This window comes from Vitis vinifera, chromosome 2 (genome assembly GCF_030704535.1).
Source record: "Vitis vinifera cultivar Pinot Noir 40024 chromosome 2, ASM3070453v1".
Classification (NCBI taxonomy): Eukaryota; Viridiplantae; Streptophyta; class Magnoliopsida; order Vitales; family Vitaceae; genus Vitis; species Vitis vinifera.
This window is the reverse complement of record NC_081806.1, coordinates 7,436,677-7,461,072: the sequence shown is the minus strand read 5'-3', so window position 1 is coordinate 7,461,072 and position 24,396 is coordinate 7,436,677. Positions and strand designations below refer to the sequence as shown.

Sequence of the window (24,396 nt, the reverse complement as noted above, 5' to 3'; positions counted from 1 at the left end):
GAATATTTATTTTAGAATACGACAAAAATACATGGAAAAAATTTTAATTTTAGAGAAAACCTCAAGCGGAGATTCAACGGTAGAAAGAGGGGCCTCCCTTTCATCAGAGCAAATGGAAATGTAGTGCATTAGGTTACCCCAACGGGAGGAGCCTGTGGGCTTGATTTTTGTTTGTCGTTATAATTGGTGGGGTAATGTGAGAGAAACGGTGCAGAGGCCAGACCCCCCAGTTGCTAGGAGCCAACCCATACTGAGGGCGAAAGACTAGGACTCTGGAGGTGTGACGTGACAAAAACGCGCGTGGTAGGAGCGTGGGGCCAGCACTTCGCCATTTTTGTATATTGACGTTAGAAGTTGGAGCGGTCCGAGCGGACCATGTGAACCTTGGTCGCCTCGGGACCCACTAGCTTCGAGAGTGGGGGTTCGGGACCCAACTCAAAGGGACTCGCTCTTTTTTCTTTCATTCTTTTTTTGTTACCCCTGCCTCTCGCCCAAAACTACAGTCTTGCCATTGCTTGCTTCTTGCCACAACGAAATATATAATTAGAAAAGGACTTCATTTATCAATTTCAACGTTTGGATTAAAATCAGGAGTATTTATAATATCAATACATTAATTAAGCAAATTTATTATTCATGATCTGTAATATCAATCATATTAATTTGATATTATTACTTCTCTCTCGCACGTGGAATACTCGACCATACACGTGTGTATTTAAGTACCTTATTTATCAAGTAATATGACATGAAATCCAAATTAAATATATTTATGATTAACTAAAAAATAAGTTGAAAAACTTTGGAAATGGCATTATTGTGATTAAGAGAAAGAGGAGGGGGAGATTGCAAGAAGGCTGCAACAAAGGTTGCTTGGTCCAGTAGATTCACTCGCACGGATTCCCCAAACCCGCCGTGGTTTGCACTCTCCCTCTCTCCTCGCATCAGTCACCCAACCCCTCTTTATATTCCCTACCTTCCTCCATCTTTCCTCAACATTTCTATCGTCTCTCTCCTTAAGCATCCATGGACTCCACACCCACCAGACAACCATATTTCATCGAAGAAGAGGACGATACTCAGGCTTCTCTATCAGATATGGAGGCTGGATTCTCTGGCAACCACCTTTTCTTCTCTAGGTCCCACAGTGCTCCTCACAGGAGAGGTAGTTTGAGAAACCTCTCTTTTTTCAGCGCTTCTTCTCCGAGATCTGCCAGGTTTTATGATGCTAGATTTGAAGATCATCAACCCCATTTTCTTGAAGCTTGTTTTCTTTGCAACAAACCCCTTGGCGATAACAGAGATATTTACATGTACAGGTTAGACCTTTTCTTCCCTTTTCATCGTCCTGTACCCTTTTCTTTTTTTCTTTTAATGCTTTTCGTCTCAATTTCCATTGGCATCTGGTTGTTTTTTTATTATGAAATGGCGGAAAATTTTCTCATTGCTTTTTTTTTTTTTTTTTCAATGGAGAGCCGCTCTTTTTCTTCTTCTTTCTATATATGTAATTATGATATGTAGAACAAGAATATTGGATTTTATTAGGAAAACCAGGAATCCTAAGCGGGAAAAGGACTAAGAAACCAGAAAACCCTTGCTTCTCTTTTCTTTACGCCTTTGCTTCGGAGAAAACGAAGGAAAGGGACAAGAAAATTTAGATTTTGTTTTCCACCTCTAATGAAACTTTAAGATACCACAACTTCATTTTCCATTTCTACTTTGCAAACAGACTGGCCCTTTATTCTGTTGTGTATTTTCATTAAAGAAAACGGGAAGGGATCAGTATTCAATGAATGTTCTATACATGGCTGAAGACAATAGAACTGATAGGTGTCTGATGAACTTTTGCAGGGGGGACACTCCATTCTGTAGCGAAGAGTGCAGACAAGAGCAGATAGAGATGGATGAGGCCACAGAGAAGAACCGGAGTATTTCTTCCATTAAGGCCTTTAGAAAAGAGCAGAAAACGTCGTCAACTCCAAGCAAATCTCAGAACTATCCTTTCAGAACAGGCACAGTGGCAGCCGCTTAACACTACCTCCAATAACAAAAGAAGGCAAATAATAAATAATATAAAAAATATTGGAAAATCTATGGAGAGGGCCAAGGGGAAGAGAAACAAGAAGAAGTGAATATTTTTTTTTTCTTTTTGGTTTTCCTTTTTTGGCAAAATATACATACTGTGAATGTTTATATGAGGAGTGTCTTGCATGAATATGTGGTATGTAATGGATCTCTTTTTTTGGGGGTTTCCTCCTCTTGGCAATATCAAATATGGAAAATTTGGAGAACCATATACTTACTGGAGTCTTATATTTTTCTTTGTGCTAGTGGTTGGAACTGGGAATTGGTTTTCTGGGTGATGTAAGAACTGGGGTACAGGGTTTGATTTACGACTGGTAAATTTCCTGGTCAGTGGAGAAAAGCAGAGTGGCTTTTGGAGAAGTGTGCTTTTGAAAAAGTTAAAACAACTGCTTGTTGCGGTAATCAAAGTTCTGGAATTTGTCTCTCTTCCAAATTTTCACATTTTCCCCACGGATTTCCAGGGATCTGTTTACTAACTTTACTTTATCCTCTGTGTTTCTTCCCTGCTTCACAGGGAACTGATGATTAACCATTGGTGATTTGGTTCACTGCTGGGATTTCACTGTTTGAATGTCATGTTGATATTGCAGCCCTCGAAAATAGATCTCATTAATGAATATGGACTTTGACCCTCTGCATCTGGGGCTGAGGTTTATGGAGTAGTTGTAACCTTGAAGTTTGGTTGTGGAAAAGTCATATGTGGGTGAAACCTAGAAGATGAATTATATTAGGTATCGTAAGTAGCTTGTTGGGTTGGTGGCACCAAGCATTGGGTGAGAACTGTTTATTTGCAAAATGATTCTATTGAAAATATTGACCATATTTTAAAATATTTTCATTTTGTTTAAGGGAATTGGGATGTATAATTGTCCTATACCTCTCTTTTATGAAGGTGAGGTGAATAAATATTATAAAATTAATTACATAATTTTTAAGCATAAAAAATTTTCATTATCTTATGAAATATATGGATTCATGGAAGTCGGATATTGTTTTAGGAAGATCAAATTCAACCTTTTTCTTGTCATTGATAAAATTACATTAAACTTCTAAAATTTTTAAAATTATATGATTGACTCCTATCTTCAAATCAAATGAACCAATGTTGCTTAAAAATAGATTCATCAGATTGATTTAAATTAAAATTGTTTAAAATTGGGTTATTAGAAACTCTAATGTTACTATAAAAATTGTTGTAAGTAGATATATATGTAATGTTTTAATAATTACTGCAGGCTATATAACTTTAAGAGAAGGTATGGAAGTTATTAGAACAATGAGTCCTTAAAAACTTAAAAATTAGAAGTGACTCGAGAATAGTTATAGATTATTATAATAAAAAATATAATATTCTTAGTTTTATTATATTATTAATAGAAAATATTTGAAAGTTATTTCATAATCTAAATATTTGTTATCATTGTCATGTTTACAGGAAAATAAATAAAATAATATATAAAAAATGTATTTGTGATTGGATTCTTCAAAAGATATTATAAAATTTAGTTTTAGAGGTTATTGTGGCTCGTATTTCAATTAAATTTATGGGTCTCTGCTTTGTAATAGGTTAAGGTTTTGAATGAACGAGAATACATCCAATAAGGTCTTTTGATAATTATATCAGCATTTTTTTTCAAATATATCAATTCTCATGAGGCATCGAGTGGCAAACATAACATTGGAGAGACTGGCAGGAAGAAAAAAAAATTAAAATTGTAGTGGGTTTGGTGAGGATGAGTTTTGCATTAGATCACCTTAGAAATTTACAACGGCATTTCGTGGGGATGAAGTAATGGGATACCTGAGAAACTAAGGCCCGTTTGGTTGTACCCTTTGTTTGTTTGGATATTATTATTATTATTATTATTATTTAATTTTTAAATTGTTAAAATTATTAATTATTTCTTTTCAATCAAAGCATTAAAAACTTTTCACAGTCCAATCCTTCTAAAAGCAATGGTTTAAATTAAATTAAGTAATAAGCTAATTTTGCTGGCCGCTTGAACTTCAACTTGGTCAGATATATTAAAATTTATTCGATTAACTTTTAGTCAAATATAACGGTATAATACTTGTTATGACAAGTAATCTCTTTTCTAATTCGTGCCATGTAATACATACATATTTGGTGAGTTGTTGTTCCAAACAGGTACCTTATATAATAAGCCTCTTGACTTTATCAATATGTATGTATATAAATTACATAATAAGTCGTCATCTGCAATTTGGCACTTACTCTTGGTCTACTGCTTCGATTTGTACTTTGTAGTAAATCTTTTTATTCAATTCAAATGTAGCAAAATCCTTAACAAAACACAAAACGACTGTCGTTTTGCCACCAACAGAAGCGCCCTCATCTGACCGTTCTCTCCTTGTAAGCGTCGGCCCCACGCCGACCGCCTTCGGATGATGGTAGCTTCGTAAATTCCCATAACTCTCATGCCATTCTCGAACTGAATAGGCCTTTATTGTAACTTACTCAACCTCGCATGCTCAACACGTGACCCTTCCTCCTAACGTGGCAAATCCTGATTGCACGATTTCATTGACGCCACAGCGTGCTCTCACATCACAGATACGTGTCCTCCAAGCCGCGTATCTCTCTCCTCTCTCGAATTCCCCATTTTCTCTCTCTCTCTCTTTGTGATTTTATTTTCTTCTTTCTCGTCTTCGTTTCCTCCAGATCAATTGCATTTTGATTCAACGAATGATTGAAGATGCTGGAGGATCAGGTGGCCTCGCTCTTGCAGAGGTATTTGGGGGACTATGTCATAGGTCTCAACAAAGAAGCTCTCAAAATCAGTGTCTGGCAAGGTTTGATTCTTCTCTTCTATTCACTTCTTCTCAACTCGATTCTCAAATTTTGATGCTGTGTTAAAATATGATGACTTCATTTTTCTTTATTTGCTGTAATTTTGATGCGTTGAAGTGGTATTCACAAGAATTTTTTTTTGATGCGACTGTAAGTATGAGTTGAGAATTCAAGTCTAGGGCGAAATGGATTGTGTCTTGGAATGATCAGTTCGTTTGTTAGTTGCTTTAATTCAGATGCATTAAAGTGGTATTCACAAGCGCTTTTTTTTTTTTTTTTTTGGTTTGGGTACAAGACTGTAGTCATCTCTGTAAATTGAAGTCTAAAGTTGAAGTGCTTAATGAGTTAAATCTGTAACTCAACACATCGGTGGTTGAGAGAAGGAGAAATGAAGTTCAAGTGAAGTGGATTATGCTCATTTGATTGTGTATACTTAATCACGTGATTAAGATTTCTGAGATTCCAACATTCATTTTGTAAATAAAGGCCTTGGACTGGGGAAGAACATTTGAAAATGGGCGACATTCAATTGTTTGTTGCAGTGTTCTGCCTCAGACCACATTGCTTGTGGATTTAAATTATGTATGGCTTGGATTTGCTAAATGGCTGAGAATGTGATTAGAAGTTATATTAACGTGATTTACAATTTTGTTCGACAAAACCTTTATCCCCAGTCACTTGGAGTGAGCATGAGCTATCGTGTCTTATCATTTCTTCTTCGTGGCCTTCCATTCCCTTAACACCTTGAGCGTGGTTGAACTTTTATAATATGCTATCAACCTGATCAACCATTTTTTTTGGACATTCTTCTTGCCTTGATAGTGCATTTGTCTTAGTTGTTCATTCTATTTAGTTTTCCTTACTTGGTTGAACAACACAAAATCTAGTTATGTGAATTACAACAAATGATTTTTCCAAATCATTAACACTCTCCAGTTTATGAGCGCTTCTCGAACCTTATAATAATATATTGAGTTTACCTTACTTGAGTAACCCTATAATGGTTGTCTACAATCAAATAGGTGTACTAGATTTTCAATCTTATAGGGTTTAAGAAAAGCAATAGAGGAATAAAAAATTATGGCAGCAGAGAGAAGTAAAATAAAATGTAAGGAAAGAAAGATAAAAAAGAAAAAAAATACAATCTTGGAATCTCACTAAGGCATTCCGGGAGTCTCACCTAGAAAAAAAATCAATGGAGTCTCACCATTGATAATTGTAACATATTAAAAAAAAAAGCTTGATCATCAATACTTAATCCTATTCTACATCAATTAGCCTTTATTTATAAGCTTTAGAAAACCCTAGAATTTGAATAAAACTATGAAAAAGAAAACCTAACCTATGTAGTAACTAATTAGGATTTTTATTCCTTTCCTAAAACTATTAAATCTTCTAAAAATTAAAAAAAAAATCATAAACTTCCTTTTTAGAATTAAAAACTTATTTTATAGAAATATCTTGTAATAAAGCTTCTAATAAATAAGACTTCTAGATTCTAAGTTCTCAAAATAGAAATTTGAGAATAAAAAAATTAATTAAGAAAATATCAAGTTTAATTTTTTTTCTTTTCTAAACAATTCTATAACTTCTCAAATCCTAAAACTTCTTTCTTTCTTATTCCTTTTTTTTTTCTTTCTCCCTTTCCTTTTTGTCTTGTAGATGCTTTAAAGGACTCGTCTCCATCAACTCCCTCCCCCCCCCAACATTTGAAAGAACTTGGCTCTAATGAGTTGGATGCTAGATAAAATTCATAAAGGTTGGGATCAAGCTTCTAAAAACCAATGGTCATAAACCATTTATTCTTAGAGTACAATTTGTTTCATCGTTTCACCAAAAATGATTGATATTTACATCCTTAACGAGTTGATATAATTTGATCTTTAAGGACATACTCAATCTTGTTACTTGTTTTATAGTGAGGTGGTAATTCAATATCAGTGTCCACACTTATATTGTCTTGATCACCATGATAGGCAGACAAATCTTCTATGTTAAATATTAAGAGGGAAGCTGTAGCCTCTAGTAGATGTGCATTTTCACCTAAGTGTTTTATCACTTGGCATGGGTTTGATTTCTTTGAGTGAAGCTTTTACTATGTGCTAGGTTGAAACATTTTTGGGCATAAACAAGTCATTACTAGATCACCTTCTTTAAATTGAACAAGCCTGTGATGTATATCTGTTGCCTCTTTATAATTTTTATTGCTAGTCTTGATCATTTTCCACAATTCTTCATATATATTGCAAGTATTTTGGGAAAACGAATCACTTTCCTCACTAATGCGAATTGAATTAAGTAATGGTACAAAATCAGTGGGTTGTTTGGGTTTTGATCTGTATGCAACGTCCAAGGAAAATATCTAAGTGTGTGTGATTAGTAGCACCATTGAAAGTAAACTCAGCTTGTGGTGAGATGTCTCAACTTTTCAATTGAACCTTTACAAGACATTTTAAGAGATTACCCAGGCTGCAATTGACAACTTCCATTTTGCCGTCAGTTTGAGGATGAAATGAGCTTGAAAATTTCAATTGTGTGCCTAATTTGGCATATAAGGCCTTCTAGAAGTAACTCGTAAATTTAACATCACGATCAGAAACAATATGGTTTGGAACTCCATGTGAGCGAATTACCTCTTTAAAGAACAAGTTAGCCACATAAAGAGCATGTGAAACCTTCTTACATGGTATAAAATGCACCATCTTGGAAAACCGATCAACCATAACAAGTATAAAATCAAATCCTTAGTGATCAAGTTCAAAATCCATGCTTCACAAGGTTTGGTTGGATCAGGTAAAGGTATATGTAAATCTGTATTTTGCTTAGAACCTTTTCCCTATTGGCATGCTTGAGCTTGAAATGGTTTGATAACCTTTCAAACACCCTCCTTCAATCTAGGCCAAAAGAATTGATCTTACCTCAAAACAATAGTCTTATTTCATTGAAAACCTCTTCCATGGAGTCCCACATCACTTTATCATGTAAAGAAGTGTTAGGCAAGCATTGACAATTTTTATAGAAGTATTGGTTTAAAATCTTAAGATCAACATGTGGTACCTCTGAACCATTCAAAAGAGAGGCATAGACAATTCTAAAATAAGGATTATTGTCATAAAAATGCTTCAGTTTCTTAAATCCAATCGTGGTAGTTGACATGTTTACCAAAAGAAGAGCCCTTTTAATAAGAGGATCTACTACTTTATTCTTAACTCTTGAAGATGAATTGAGTTAAATTTTGAATAGTTAGTCAATGCAATTAGGATTCTTAATTTGAGAAATGGTGAGATTTTAAGTCTTCAACCTAATTTGATGGATAATAGACCTTAATAACTTTTTTTTATCATAGAAATTGATTTCCAATGAATTTGGAATTTGAGATCTTTTTTTTTTAGTTAGATTTTGTTCTAACTTTGAAGAATTTTACCTTTTCTTTTAGAATCAATTTTCTCAACTTCCATCTATGATTTTTCACTGTCACTATTTGATTGTCACCACCTCAATTCACATTTTTCTCTTGATCACCAAACACTTCCATCATCCCAATGGTTGATACTTAAATCCGCTATATTATTGTAGCTTTTTGTTAAAACTCTTTGATTAGATAAAAATTACTTAGCATAGTAGAATTAGGTTATAAATTTTGTTTTAATATGACAATTTGACAATCAATATGTAAAGTGTTGATTTTTTGCCACATTGAGTTTCTCATTGAAGCAAGCCATGAGGCGTCCTTCTACTCCTACTTAAGGTGCATCACTAACCACCTTAAGTACTTTCTCAAAATTTGGTAGATGAAAAATAAGAGGATTCACCAACTTAGTCTTGATCTACTCAAATGCCTTACTTGCTACCTTGTTCCAAATAGATTGACCATATTTCATGCACTGTGTAATGGGGGCCATAATAGTGCTGAAATTTCACATAAAATGTCAGTATAATGTGATCAACCCATGGAAACTCCACAACTTGTGGACATTTGTGGGTATGGGCTAATCAAGGATAGCTTAAGTCTTATTAGGATCAACTTCAATTCCTTTAAAAGATACAACAAAAATAAGGCAGCACTAGGGCTCGTGAAAGTGCATATTATCAAATTAATATAAGCTTCTTAGCCCTAATTGTTTGCATTACTCGCCTCAAATGTTCTTCATGCACTTCATGTAATCAATTACAAAGGAGAATGTTATCAAAACAAACAACAACAAATTTCCAAATAAAAGGGCCTAGTATCTGAGTCATAAATAACATAAAGTTGCTTAGTGCATTGGTTAATCCAAGGGGAATAACTAATCATTCATATAATCCATCCTTAGTTTTAGATGTTATGTTCCATTTGTTATGTGGTTGAATACATATTTAGTGATGCATACTTTTTAAATCAATCTTTGAGATGATCATGGATCCTGCCAACATATTTGCCATATCATTGAGTCTTGGAATAAGAAACCGGTACGTGATTGTAATCTTATTAATTGCATGACTATCCACATGCGTTTAGAATGGTCCACCTTCTTAGGAGTTAGTAAAAGTGGGAACACCATAAGGACTCAAGCTTTCTTAAATAAACCCTTTAGCAAGTAACTTGTTAACTTGCCTTTTCAACTTTGCATGCTCTATTGGGTTCATTCGATGAGTTGGTAAATTTGGTAATGATGCACTAGGAATCGGATCAATAGTATGTTCACACAGTGGAGGAAGCTCAATAAGCAATTCTTCAATGTTTAAGTCTTAAAAATTAGTGAGAATGTTTTTTACTTTGATCAGTAATTCCTTTTTTTATTTAGGTTCATTCATTGTAAAAGTCACTATAGTAAAAATAATATTAGTCTTCTTACTATGCATAATAAGCACCTTTTTTGATTATGTGTTCTTCGATTTCTTAAATGGTGGAACATCCTTTTTTGGATGAAGAATCTTTTTACGCCTGTTGTGCTTAAGAGTAAGTATATTTTTAGTAGCCATCAAGTTGTGCTTTTTGATAAAAATCCATAGTCTTCCAAGCAAGGTATGGGCAAATTTCATTGGTGGAACATAACACCTATGTTTAGACTCTTTGTTCAAAATCATTACTAATCAAGAGTGTAACTAGACAATGAGAGCTTATTGAAATAGATGTATCATTTGCCCTTGCTACTTGATAGGGATTTTGATGCTTTTTTGCTTTTAGATTAAGCTTTTAAGCAAGTTTTGTGAAGCTATATTTGAACTACTTCCTCTATCAATGATTAAGGTGCATAGTCCTTCTAATCAAGGAACACGAGTATGGAAGATGTTAGTTTGTCATCAATTTTCTTCCTCTTTTGCTATTGGAACAACCAATTGATGTCTCACTACAAGGCTAGGAACTTTAGTCAAAGCATCACATAATCACCTTTTTCTCCAAATTACTCTTTGTTATGGCTCTCAGCTTCTTTTGGATTAGCTTTGGATTCAGGTTCTAATTCTTCAATACAAAAGTGTAATGATTACTTGGATAGGTAATACCATAGTGACCATGTTCCCCACACTTGAAGCATAATGACCTTGTTTTTCTTGACTTCTTTTCAATAGTCTCACTACCTCATCTAGCTGATTGTTGAGTTTTATGATGGCCTCTTCTTGGGATTGTTATGTGGTAGAAATTTCCTCCAGATGTGTTGAAGTAACATCTTGATTATTAAGATTGTTGGAACTCATGCTTGAATAAATTGCTTCACTCCTTAGTTGTATGCCCCTTAAGCCAAGAACTTTCATTCTGATACAAAACTGATATAAGATGACCCTAGAATGGTTGTTTACAATTAAATAGGTGGGCTAGGATTTCAATTTTTTAGAATTTAAAGAGAAGAGTGAGGAATAAAAATTTATGGCTGTGGAGAAAAGTAAAATAAAATATTGTTAGGGACCTGGTCTTTATCTTCTTCAGGGTTATCTATAGTCAAGTCTTTCTTTTTAGTTTTGTCCCACCTTTCTGATTCATCCCTAGCTTTTCCTTTGTCTGGTTAGTGGCACACAAGAAGGTAAATACTAATGACTTGTTACAATTGAGAAGATTTTACAAAGCTCTCAGTCTTGACATATGTAAGTTGTGTATGGAGCATGGAGCATCAGTAGATCATCTATTCTTACATTGTCCTTTAACGATGAGGTTGTGACACAGATTATTTCAAATAACCAAAATGGATTGGGTCCCCTTGAGGAGCATTTTTGACATGATGACTATTAATTATAAGGGATTGGGAAGATCCAAGAGAGGCCTAGTATTGTGGCAAACCACTTGTATTGCTTTAATTTGGGTTGTGTGGCAGGAAAGAAATGTTAGGATGTTGGAGGAGAAGGCAAGGAATTCAGATGTTATGTGGGATAGTATTCACTTTCTTACTTCTTTTTAGGCTTCTTGCACCACAAGTTTTAAGGGCATTTTGTTTAATGTGGTTCAACTAGATTGCCTAGCGGTGTGTAGTTCGAAGGGTGTGGGTTAGTAAGGAGAGGTTGCTTTTTGTAATTACTAAATTACTTTATGCTTTTGGTATTCAATTTGTTTAGCTTTTGTTTGTGGGTGGATTCCTCATCCTTCTATTGTATTTCTTAATTTATATTTCAATATAATTCATTGTTGTTTCCTATAAAAAAAAAAGAAAAAAAAGAAAAAAAAGAGAAGTAACATAAAATATAAGGAAAGAAAAATAAAGAAGAAGAGATAAAACTTTAAAATCTCAATAAGGCGTTTTAAGAGTTTCATGTAAAGGAAAATCAATGGAGTCTCTCTATTGAGAATTGCAAAGTATGCAAAGAAAAACTTAATGCTATTAATCATTATTACTTAAATATTTTACATCAATTAACGTTATCTATAGATTTTATTTAGAAAACCCTGAAATTTGAATAAAATTGTAAAAAAACAAACCTAACCATTGTAGTAACTAGTTAGGACTCTTGCTCCTTTCTTAAAACTATTAAATATTCTAAAAAAATTAAAAGAAATACAAACTTTATTTTTTAGAATAGAAATTTACTTTATAGAAACTTTTTGTAATAAAGTTTATAATAAAGAAGACCTCTAGATTGTGAGAACTCAAAATAGAAATTTTAGAATAAAAAGATTATTATAAAAAATAGAAAGTTTAGATCTTTTGAGAGAATTCTAAACTTCATAGAATCTGAAACTTTTCCTTTTTCTTTGCCATTTTTTTTTATACACCTTGAAGGACTCATCCTCATTGGTGGTCTTCCTTTCCAATGATCAAGTAATTTCAGTTGACTTCTTTCCTTGCTTGTGTTCTATCGGCATCTGCTTGACTTGTTTCAATAAACTTTTTTTTTTGGGCTTTTTTTGGAGTCTGGGGGTGGTTGGGAATATAATGAAATAGAAAGTTTATTTCAATAATTTTATATAAACTTGGTTGACAATCCGGTTGATAGCTTACTTATTTTTTCATTTTTTTTCTTTTTGGAATTTGTTGAATGCTAGTGGATCTTTTCCACTGAAAAGGGATTTTTATGTGCTATACTGAATGCAATATCTCTATGGTTTCTAATTTGTGAAAGTTTTTGATGTGTTTGTACATGTTTATTTGTTGTTTGAAATGTAAAACAGGAGATGTAGAGCTCACAAATATGCAGTTGAAGCCGGAGGCACTCAATGCATTGAAATTGCCAGTAAAGGTTAAGGCAGGATTTCTTGGATCAGTGAAGCTTAAGGTTTGTGGGGCTCTGACTGGTCTAATTTATGATAAAATTAACATGGATGCTTATTTAGGAATATTGTTTGTCAAAAATCTTTGAGATAACTATGACTGACTTGGGTATATGATTTGATGCCTTGCCTAATTCTGAACCTGTAGTTCTAAACAGTAAACGAGATCAACTTTGACCATCATATTGATGTTTAATATTAAAAGATACTCATGTAGACATTAGCAATATTGAAATATTGAGAAAAATTTAGGAGATATTAAAAAAAATTAATGAAAGGAATAGGTGATCAGAAAAAATGGTAAGCAATTATTTATAGTGAAAAAATTACAAAGTAACAAGTATTTGATGCACAAGAGGTGTCAAAATATGCACGGATGGAATTTTTTTTTTGCACTTAGGAAGCGATGGGAGAGAGAGAGAGAGAGAGCGAAAGAGAGAGAGAGGGCGAGAGGGAGTGTGGGAGCGCGTGTGACGGCGACGACGAGGAGACCGGCGAGGCGAGCCGAAGGCGAAGCTTCACGGTGGAATCCAAGACCTTCGAGCTTGCCCTGGATGATAGGAAAGGGAAACGCCAGTTTCGCATTGTGGAGAAGAAACGAGGGGTCTTGACATGGGTTCGATTAGGGCTGGAAAGCTTAGGGCTCTTCAAGGAGGGATTAATCCATTGTATTCGAGACGATAAAGAAGGGCGATGGGAAAAGGAATGGAAAGAAGGAGGTAAGCTGTATACCTTGGCTCGGGGTTTCAACAGAGCGGGTGTTTTTCTAAGGTTAGGGGTTGTGGATCTGGAACGAAAGAGGTTTTGCATCTTCTTACCGAGAGGGAGGAGGGACAAAAGAGGATGGACGGCTATGGCGGAGATGGTACGTCAAATGGAAGAGTTAGCCGGTAGAAGAACAGAGGTGCAGGAGGTAAGGACTGTCGGAAGAGCTACTCCGGCGAAATCATGCGCAGAAGCAGTCAGAAGGACCAATCGGGAAGGCTTAAACGCAATTAAGATGAAGGTCACCAGGGAGGAGATTGCTGGCAACTTACAGAAGCTGGAGCACTGCCTCGTCGCGAGCTAGAAATCCGACAAAGAGGAGGAAGACGACTTGGAGAGGTTGGGTAGTCTCTGGGCGAACTCTTGGGGTCTAAAAGGCAAGCTAGGGTTGGCCAAGTTGGAACGAGGTAAGGCTTTGTTGGAGTTTGAAGATCTTAGTGAGGCACACTGTGTGGTCTCCTCGGGGAGCAGACTGATGGGAGGAGCCCATTTAGGGCTGGAGCTATGGAATCCAAAGACGGGATGTCGGGTAGAGGAGGAGATGGAGCAGATAGCTTGGGTTAAAATATTCGGCCTTCCAATTTCGCTCTGGAGCCCGGAGATTCTGAAGAAAATAGGGGAGGAATGTGGGGGCTTCGTAGATATGGATGAGCGCACAAGGTCGATGGGGGAGATTCAATGGGCTAGGATTTTGGTTAAACCAAAAGGTGATTTCAGACCGAGCTTGCTAGAAATTGAGGTAGAGGATGAGATATACGCTGTGGCTTTATGGTGGGAGATCAGGCCGGTGGTGAGATGGCTCTTCTCTGCGACGGAAAACAGAAGGAAGAAGGAAGTTAGGGGTGATACGCATTCACGCGCGGAGAAGCGCGTGGGAAAGGAGTTGGTAGGTGCGGGAAACGAGGAACTGCAGATGCCAGTTGATGGGAGAGCTTTGCAGGAGAATGGGCCGGGTCCTGCACCCGGGATACAGATCCATGGCCAGGAGACTCGGGATTGGGTTTCTCCAATTGGTAGAATGGCTGGGTCGGCCGCAAGTGGCCCAAATATGGGCCTTAATGGGTTGGAGAAGGATGGTGGGCCGAACAAAATGGACGGGCTTTTGGGCCGAAAGTTAAAAAATAAGCCTAAAGTGAATGGTTATTCAGAGGCAGGCCCAAGTTGGGCTGCTGAAATGGACTGCTCTCAATTAACTGAGGTGGAAGGTCCGGAAAGGGAGGACCCAACTGCTCCACTAGAGAAGGCTGGCCTTCTGGGCCGCTTTAGCTCCAGAAAAGGACCCACTTCAGAGGATCCTTTGATGAGCTGGGTGCTAGAGGAGTCTAGAAGGGAACAAAGGGATGTTGGTCTCTCAATGACTGACCGAGCGATGGAAGAGGAAGTTAAAAGGTATGCCTTAATTTCCCATCCTAAAGGTAAACGGGCTGTGGGAACACCTCTTCTTCTCTTCTCTAATTCTGATCGGGCTCCGGAGGGGGAGTCTTTCGATCGCCCAGGGGGTATGGAGGAGGAATTAAGGGGGGATATGTCAACTTGGTTAACAGTATATGAGGGGAACGTTGAAAACGAAAATGGATCCTGGAAGCTGGGAGAGGACAACAAGAACAGAGACAAGGCTAGGGGCAAGGAGGAGAACAATGGTGGCTCTGTTTTTCAAGATACTGAAAATGAGAAAGAGGATCTATGGGAGGAATGCAGTCTAGCAAAATTTAGCCAGTTCCTGGGATTCTCTACAGAGGGACTGGAAAAGGAGATTTTGAGTTTCTTGATTAAAATCAGAAAGAGGCGGGAAAAGATTCACAGCAAAGAACTTTTGGAAAAGTCCAAGTTTGAAAGGGAGCTGAGGAGGCTGGAATGCTCCGTCAATTACGAGGGGGGGAATAAGCAGAAAGGTCCTTCACAGGGCAAAGGGAACCAGTTGATAGTTGCCCAATGAAGATGAAGATTATTACCTGGAATGTGAGGGGAGTTAATGACAGCTCAAAGAGGAAAATTATTAAGAACTATATAAGGAACCAGAGGGTGGACCTAATGTGTTTTCAGGAAACCAAGATTCAGGAGATGTCGGAGGGTATTGTGAGAAGTTTGGGATCGGGGAGATTCTTAGATTGGAGAGCCCTAAATGCGGAAGGGGCTGCGGGTGGCATTTTGATATGCTGGGATAAGCGGGTCCTGGAGATTCTGGATTGGGAGGAGGGTCAGTTTTCCTTGTCTTGTAGATTCAAGACCACAGAAAATGGGGTTACTTGGGTTTTTACGGGTGTGTATGGCCCTTTTACCAAAGTGGAAAGGGAGGGTATGTGGGAAGAACTTGGGGCAATAAGAGGCCTTTGGGATGATCCCTGGTGTCTCGGTGGGGATTTTAATATCACTCTGTTTCAACACGAAAGGAGCAGCCAAAGAAGAATCAGCTCAGCCATGCGGAGATTTGCACAGACTGTGGATGATCTAGAGCTGGTGGATCTGCCCCTTCAGGGGGGAGAGTTCACATGGAGTGGGGGGCTGAATAATCAGGCGTGGGCGAGACTAGATAGATTCTTAGTCTCCCCTAGCTGGTTAGATCAGTTTAGTGGAGTCACTCAGGGCAGGTTATCTCGACCAACTTCTGATCATTTTCCAATCGTGTTAGAGGGGGGTGGAGTAAGAAGAGGCCCAACCCCGTTTAGGTTCGAAAATATGTGGCTTAAGGTTGAGGGATTTAATGACATTATTAGAACCTGGTGGCAAGGAATTGAAGTCAGGGGCAGCGCTAGTTATAGATTGGCCGTCAAAATGAAGGAAATTAAGAAGAAGCTGAAAGTGTGGAACAAAGAGGTTTTTGGGAGGCTGGAAACTAATAAAGCTTCAGCCTTACATCAAGTAGATTTTTGGGATCGGGTGGAAAGTGAGAGGATTTTGTCTATGGAGGAAGCTGAATTAAAAAAGGAAGCTAAAGATTCCTTTAAGAAATGGGTCCTGTTGGAGGAAGCCCATTGGAGACAGCATTCAAGGGAGATTTGGCTAAAGGACGGAGATAGAAATACGGGGTTTTTCCATAGAATGGCTAGTGCACATCGAAGAAACAACACTATGGACAGAATTAAGATTAATGGGGAGTGGCTAGTAGAGGAGCAGGAGGTGAGAGAAGGTGTTGTGAATTCGTTTCAGCAATTGCTTTCTGAAGATATGGGTTGGCAGGCGGATATTGGTAGCATTCAGGTGGGTTGCATCAGCCAGCAAGAAGCAGAGAGTCTAGAAACCCCATTTGCAGAGATTGAGATTCACTCGGCCTTGATGGAGATGAATGGGGATAAAGCCCCTGGCTCGGATGGTTTTACTGTTGCCTTTTGGCAAAACGCATGGGATTTTGCCAAAGAGGAGATCATGGAGATGTTTAAAGAATTTCATGAGCATAATTCCTTTGTTAAGAGCCTTAACAACACCTTCTTGGTGTTGATTCCTAAGAAAAGCGGGGCGGAGAATCTTGGAGACTTTAGACCTATCAGCCTGGTGGGGGGGCTCTATAAACTTTTGGCTAAAGTCTTAGCTAATAGGCTCAAAAAAGTGATTGGTAAGGTGGTGTCTATTGCTCAGAATGCCTTTGTAATGGGAAGACAAATTTTGGATGCGTCTTTAATTGCTAATGAGGTGATAGACTCGTGGCAGAAGAGGAAAGAAAAGGGTCTTATTTGCAAATTGGATATAGAAAAAGCTTATGATAGCATCAATTGGAATTTCTTAATGAAGGTCCTTCAAAAAATGGGCTTTGGGACCAAGTGGATGGGATGGATGTGGAGTTGCGTCTCCTCTGCTAAATTTTCTATTCTTGTTAATGGAGTGCCAGCTGGGTTCTTCCCTAGCACTAGAGGGCTTCGTCAAGGGGACCCCCTTTCCCCTTACCTCTTTGTTATGGGCATGGAGGTTCTGGACGTCCTTATCAGGAGAGCGGTGGAGGGGGGTTATCTTTCAGGGTGCAATATTCGGGGCGATAGTAGATCATCCTTGAATATCTCCCACCTATTTTTTGCTGATGACATAATTGTGTTTTGTGAGGCGAGCAAAGAGCAAGTTTCTCACCTAAGCTGGATTCTCTTTTGGTTTGAAGCGGCTTCGGGTCTTCGGATTAATCTAGCCAAAAGCGAGATCATCCCAGTTGGAGAAGTGGAGGATACTCTTGAGTTGGCAGCTGAGTTAGGGTGCAGGGTGGGGTCTTTGCCCTCTCATTATTTGGGCCTTCCTTTAGGGGTACCCAATAGGGCTACTTCTATGTGGGATGGAGTGGAAGAGAGGATTAGGAGGAGACTTGCGCTTTGGAAGAGACAGTACATATCCAAAGGGGGGAGGATCACTCTCATAAAAAGCACCTTGGCTAGTTTGCCAACTTACCAAATGTCTATTTTCCGGATGCCCAAGTCTGTTGCTAAAAGAGTGGAAAAAACCCAAAGAGATTTCCTTTGGGGGGGAGGAAACTTGGAAGGAAAAGTTCATCTAGTCAAATGGGATGCGGTCTGTACAGAAAAACACAAGGGAGGGCTAGGATTAAGGAGAATAGCCACTCTGAATAGAGCCTTGCTGGGCAAGTGGATTTGGAGGTTTGCTTGTGAAAAGAATAACTTTTGGAAACAAGTGATCACTACAAAATATGGGCAAGAGGACTATGGTTGGAGGCCAAAGAAGGCCCGTGGGGCGGCTGGAGTAGGGGTCTGGAAGGAGATCATGAAGGAATCTGATTGGTGCTGGGAAAATTTGGCATTTAAGGTTGGGAAGGGTTCCAAAATTAAATTTTGGAAAGATAGTTGGTGCACTGACACTCCGTTGTCCCAATGCTTCAATCAACTCTTTGTCCTTGCCGTGCATAGGGATGCTACGATTGAGGAGATGTGGGATCATGATTCGGGCCAAGGAGATTGGAAGCTTGTTTTTGTGAGGGACTTCAATGATTGGGAGATGGATATGGTTGGGGAGCTGCTTCATACTTTGAGGGGTCAAAGGCCCTCCCTGGAGGATGACTCAGTTGTGTGGAGGCAGGGAAGAAATGGTATTTTCAAAATCAAAGAAGCTTACAGGCTGCTAGACAAGCCTAATGCCACAGTATTTCCCGCAAGGAGAATATAGGTGGATAGGGTGCCAACTAAAGTCTGTTTTTTTGCTTGGGAGGCTACGTGGGGGAAGGTGCTTACTCTGGATAGACTCCAGTTAAGAGGGGTGCAACTCCCTAATTGCTGCTATTTGTGTGGTTGTGAAGAAGAGAATGTAAATCATATTCTTTTACACTGTATAGTGACTAGAGCCCTATGGGAAATTATTTTTGGGTTGATAGATGTTAAGTGGGTCCTCCCAGAAACTGTAAAGGAGACTTTAATATCCTGGAGGGGCTCATTTGTAGGGAAGAAAAGGAAAAAGATTTGGAAATCCATTCCGTTATGTATTTTTTGGACGGTTTGGAAGGAGAGGAATAGGTTAGCCTTTAGGGGGGGTGAGTTGAATATTCAGAAATTAAAGAATTCTTTTGTCTGTAACTTGTGGAATTGGGCCAAAGTGTATTTAGGTGAGGAATCTTTCTCCCTCATAGGTTTTTTGGAGTGGATAGCTTCCACTTAAGGGGAGGTAGCTTCTTTTTGGTCCTTTTTCTTTTTTGAGGCTTTAGCCGTTTTGTATACTCCCTGTATGCTTTGTGGCGCTTAGCCTTTTCTAATGAATATCTTGTTTACTTATCAAAAAAAAAAAATGCACGGATGGATGATGATGTTCTCAAATTTTGTATCCTAATGAATCTTTTGTTGTTTGCTAGGCATTCTTACCTGAAGGAAGTTCATGTCAAAGTTTGCTATATCTGTTTGTATTTTTACTCATCAACATTTGATACTGGTGTAGATCTAAAGTTTTTTCACTCTCTCATAAGAGGCTAAATCAATGGAGCATTGAAGGGTTGGATTGGTCCCTTATCTCTACGGGGAGACTAGTTGGTTGGAGTGTCCTTTCCTTGAAGAAATTAGAAAAACAACATTTCAAATGGACAAGGAGGAAGCACCAAGTTCAACCGACATTTATAGATTTTCCTTTTTTTTAAAATTTTTTTAAACTAATGGAAGAGTTAGGTTGTTAATCAAAGAAATGATGCTACCTCTATAGTTATAGTGCCCAAAAAGGGTGTACCGACTTTCTTTTAGATTTTAGGCCCTTGATATTGAGTGGTCTACTTGAGACTATTTCTGAATTTTTGTAAAGAGATAGATCTTGAATGCGTTGCTAGTTGATGTTTTGGTGGATGAGCAATGTCATTTGATGAAAAGGAGCTTGTTGTTTTATCATCAATTTTGGAGAATCATATGATTATGTTGGATTAGGGATTTTTGGACCATGTTTAGAAAAGACGTTCTTTTTAGATGATGTTTTGGATTTGGGTTGCATATTGTTGAATTACCAAGTTTCCTAAAAGCTTAGGTTTCTAGGATTTGAGTTCAATATGCATATCATGCTCCTTAACACCCTTTCTCGTGTGCGGCCCTATATCTGCATGTTGAGAGACGAACAAAATTTGGATTCATATCCAATAAAACAAATTGGGGAAATGCAAATTGCGGAGACGCGGCTTGAACTTGAGACCTCCCATCAAACCACACTCTAATACCGTGTTGAATTACCAAGTTTCCTAAAAGCTTAAACTTCCAAGATTTGGGTTCAATATGAATATCATGCTCCTTAACACCTATCTTCAATAAGTTTTGTTGTGCTAAAGGGTAGCTCAAGGTGCCTAAAGGGATTGGACAAGGTGATCCACTTTTCTCTTTCCTTTCAATCTTCAAGATTCCAATGGATGAGTATTGGTTAGGTGGTTTTAAGTGTAAGGAAGATAGCTTTAGGAATAAAGCCTTGGTTTTAGGTGGTTTTAAGTACAAATAATTTTGAGTACCTCTGAACCACATTATAATGGATGAGATGCCAATATTGTTGTTAGATGGTCCCATTGATGTCTTTGGAAGCCAATTATTTTTTAAGGACTATGGACCACAATTTAATCATTTCCTTTTAAGGGTTTTTGGAGAACCTACTAGAAGCTGGGTTCTTTAGAGTATTGATAGCATCACCCTAATTTATATGGTGGAACAAAAACATGAGGATCTTTGAGGCCATATGGAGGATGTCAAATGCAGTTTGGGACTTTTTCCTCTTTTTAGAATTTTGCTAGTGTAGCTTTCAAAAGCACTCCTTTGAGCCCTCTATAATATATATAATTTTTTTTTCGGATAGGCAAAAAATATCAGTGATATTTACAAAGCCTTGCAAAAGGATGTACAAAAGCATACAAGGCGCCAAAAGCCAAATACAACTAAGAGATACATTGAAAGGGCCTTTCGTGGTCCACCTCACTATATTAGCTCCCTATCCTCCCTTGGGGTCAATTTTTTATTAGCCTTCTGCTTCGCAAATGTTGACTTCTTGATAGGGCCTCTATCAACCCATTGGATTGCCCCCGCACAAGTGACCTCATATGCAACATCATATTTCATGTTGTCTTCGATGACATCCCCTCCCTCTAACACATATACCCACTTTGATGCTCACCACTAGAAGCTCCAACCTGTGCCATAACTGTTACAGTCCCTGTCACTCCATGGGGTGACATGCAATCTTCCCTTTTTTGTTTCTGCAGGTCCGTTAACATCACTCTCACCTCAGTGGATGAGGCTCCCTTCAAGTTTGCCCTAACCTCCACCTCGCTCAGCTCCACATGTGAAAACCATGGTAGGATTTCCCACCACTATTGAATGGAGTAACAAAGCTTCCCCAACCCAACTTGCAAACTCCTTGACACCTTCCTTCTGTGTATTTTAATCAGTACACTCACCTGCAGCAAATTCCAACTAAATGCAGCGTCTATGTCGATCGCCACAAAACCCCTGCATGCATCATCCAGGTTTTTTAGAAAAACCTTGTCCCATAGGAAAATTGGAAGGCCGACAATCTTCACCCAATCTTCATCTACATTAACTCCTTCCCTAGAGCAACCAACCTCTGGGACTCATTTATCTAAATTCAGCCTCTTCCTCTTGAACACTCTCATCCCTTTTTGTAGGACCTTTTCAGCTTCAGAACTTAAATTCAAATGATATGAGATAATCACCCATCAAGGCTAGATGGAGGTTCCGTTTCAGCCTCCAATTATATCTTGCCCAATGACTTAGGCCTGCATTTTGTTGAAAGAGTCTAAATGTCCAAACTGAAGCAACACAACATCTCCCACTCCCTTCTAATATTTTTTCACCACATTCACAAAAGGTACTCCCTCTCTATGACCCTTGGCTTCACAACCTTGGATGAGAGATCTATTGGCTTTGGATTCCTCAGCTGATCCTAGAGGGGTTAGTGCTCCAAGGCTGTCTAGCTTTCTGGCCAGCACTGCCCACCCCCCTACACTCCTTTTCCTTCTAGAAACACTAGTGAGAATCTCTTTGCCTCCACTGAGCAAAGAGCACAGAAGGAATCTCCCAGCACAGTTGCTTCAGAGCACCAGGTTGTAGCTTCTCCCTCTATCCAAACCTTTCTGAAACTTTTCAGGTTTACTTTATGAATTCAGTTCTCCATCCCTTCCAAAAGCAAAGACAATCCCTTTGCTCCAAAATTTAATCCATTCTGATAAGTGTATACCCCTCTGTAATCTTACTAAACGACTACATCTGGCTAGATTGTTTGATATCTCAAAAGACTTCGACTCTACAGCAAACCAGATCCTGCATCCTTTCAGCTTTATGTCAAATCATTTTTATCTAGTTATTTATTTTACAATACAATCCATTCCTTTGAGCCTTCCATTTTAAGATTAGAACATTGTATGTAGGTTTAGGAGATCAGTTGAGAAGACCTTTCCAATATGGTTAGTGCCTCGTGAGGGCTATGTCAAATTATGATGAATGTTCTTTAGGTAACCTAGGACAACTAGGGAGTGGAGTGCTTAGAGGTCATTGGGGAATAGTGCTAAAAGCATGTCCTAAATCTGTAGGAAAATGTTACACTACTAAGGTTGAGATTCTAGGTTTTCTAAGGGGCCTTGTGCAAGCAAAGTTTTAGGTCTTTTAAATCTTCTAGTGGAAAGAAATTCTGTTGTTATTTCTTGAATAACTAAGAAGGAAAGAAGAGGCTCATGGAGGTTTGATGGGTTTCTTTCATCAAGTTCTTAGTATTGCTATAGAGTTGGGGTAGTCTTTTTTTTTTTGGGTTCCTCCTCTCTTAGTTAATCAAGTGGAAGATTTTTTATTGAAAAGAGGAGCAAGTTTTAGTGTCCTTTAGTATGGGATATTTTTGCCTTCTTGAATAGTAATTAGGAAATCTTTGGTATGTTCTTGGATCTTTTTGTTTCTTCCTGGAGTGTGCAGCTTGTGTTACTTATGAAGCTTTTCATCCTCTTCTTCTTCTTTTTTTTTCTCAGATATTCTATGCTATAGAATAACTTCTTGTCCTTTTATTTAATAGGAATAAACCAGTTTTGTTTCTGATTTAAAAATAAATAAAAAATCACTTGTCTGTCTCTATCTATTCAATACTCCTTAAGTTCAATATCTTGGTACAAATATTGAGAACACTATGAGATTTATTATCATGATCAAGTCACAATGTGTGACCTGTGTTATCTTGGTGGCGTTCAATTTCATGCAAGTGGTTTTCAAATATATATATATATATAGCAAAAAAAATGTCGCCCAAGTCAACTCAATAAATCAGTGAGACGAAATACTTTCTCTTGGTTGCAAGAATCTTTTTTGGCCATTCAACTATACTTGGAGCCTCATTCCTCATGATTTGAGTTGGTCCTTCCTCTATTTTCTAATATGTTTGGAAGATGAGAATTGTCTAATCAGCACCAATGAAATTTGAGAATTTAAAAAAAAAAAACAAGTTTCTTCTGATCCAGTGTTGGCTTACAGGATTAACTTGTCTTTTATTGGTTTTGGGTTTTTTTCCATCTCCATTCTCACTCCTGATTTTAATGATCATTTTACCTATTGTTTGTTTCTGTCTGTAAAAGTACCTTTGCCTAAAAGACTAGAAAAAAGAATGCAAATTTAGATGCTCCTGGCTATCTGTTTTAGAATTGAAGTAACTGATTTTGCTCATATTGGCAATCTGTTTTTGTTATTAGGGAACTTTTAGTTACTGCTAGTTTGAATTGACATTAAATTTATGATCTACCTTATGTGGTAAAAAGAAAGGAAATTACTCAGGAAGAATCTGATACACTGAATCCTCTTGATTTGGCAGAAGAAATTGAGGAAAAGTAAGGATATCGAGGCAATATTAGTATGACTAGTATCTAATATAGGTTTTTTTTACAGATTGTAATAATTTCACTATGTTCTAAGATTAAGGCTCAGACCTGACTGTTCTGCAATTTTTTAAGTTTGACTTTGCAACCAAAATACTGATATATTTATAATCGTTGTTATTTATGTGGTAGTGATGAGGAAAATGTAAATCATCTTCTTATTCATTGTACAGTGGCTAGAGTTTTGTGGGAGATTGTCCTTGGTTTGTTTGGTGCCCAGTGGGTCTTTCCAGAATCTGTAAAGGAGGTGGTTTTTAGCTGGAAGGGTTCTTTTGTGGGTAAAAAGAGGGAGAAAATTTGGAGATCCATTCCGTTATTTATTGTTTGGAAGGAGAGGAATAGATTAGCATTCGGGGGGGTTCAGAAAATTAAGAATTCTTTTGTTTGTAATGTGTGGGGGTGGGCAAAATTATATAGTGGTGTGGAGTCTCGCTCCCTTATAGGTTTCTTGGAGTGGTTAGCCTCCAGTTAAGGGTCGGTGGGTTTTTTTTTTGTTCCTTTTGTCTGTTGTTGAGAGGCCCTCGTCGCCTCGTATACTCCCTGTATGCTTTATGGCGTTTTGCCTTTTGCTAATATATGTGTTTACTTATCGAAAAAAAATATTTATAATAGAAGTTTACTGCTATGAATGTGAAACTTTGAAGTGAACTGCTTGTTTGTATCTTCCACTTGAATCTTTACATCTACTACATCCGTTTTTCTGACTATATTTCATAGCCTACAAAACTTAAAAAGTTAGGGGGAAACTGCATGTACTGC

The 24,396-nt window shown here is 37.7% G+C and overlaps 2 protein-coding genes across 2 annotated transcripts in view; both read left to right on the top strand.

The window, feature by feature from the left end:
* The first annotated feature begins 855 nt into the window (after positions 1-855).
* On the top strand, positions 856-2,294 carry LOC100257499 (FCS-Like Zinc finger 2). The gene is made up of 2 exons (XM_002282688.4): positions 856-1,319; positions 1,852-2,294. The coding sequence occupies exons 1-2, from the start codon at positions 1,027-1,029 to the stop codon at positions 2,030-2,032; spliced, it is 474 nt and encodes a 157-aa protein (XP_002282724.1). The 5' UTR covers positions 856-1,026; the 3' UTR covers positions 2,033-2,294.
* A 2,374-nt stretch (positions 2,295-4,668) lies between these two features.
* Positions 4,669-24,396, top strand: part of LOC100260794 (uncharacterized) — a 170,216-nt gene continuing 150,488 nt past the window's right edge. Inside the window, exons 1-2 of the mRNA XM_059734098.1 lie at positions 4,669-4,899; positions 12,474-12,577. Of these exons, the coding sequence (XP_059590081.1) occupies positions 4,803-4,899; positions 12,474-12,577 (201 nt within the window). The 5' untranslated portion in view covers positions 4,669-4,802. The remainder of the gene's footprint in view (positions 4,900-12,473; positions 12,578-24,396) is intronic.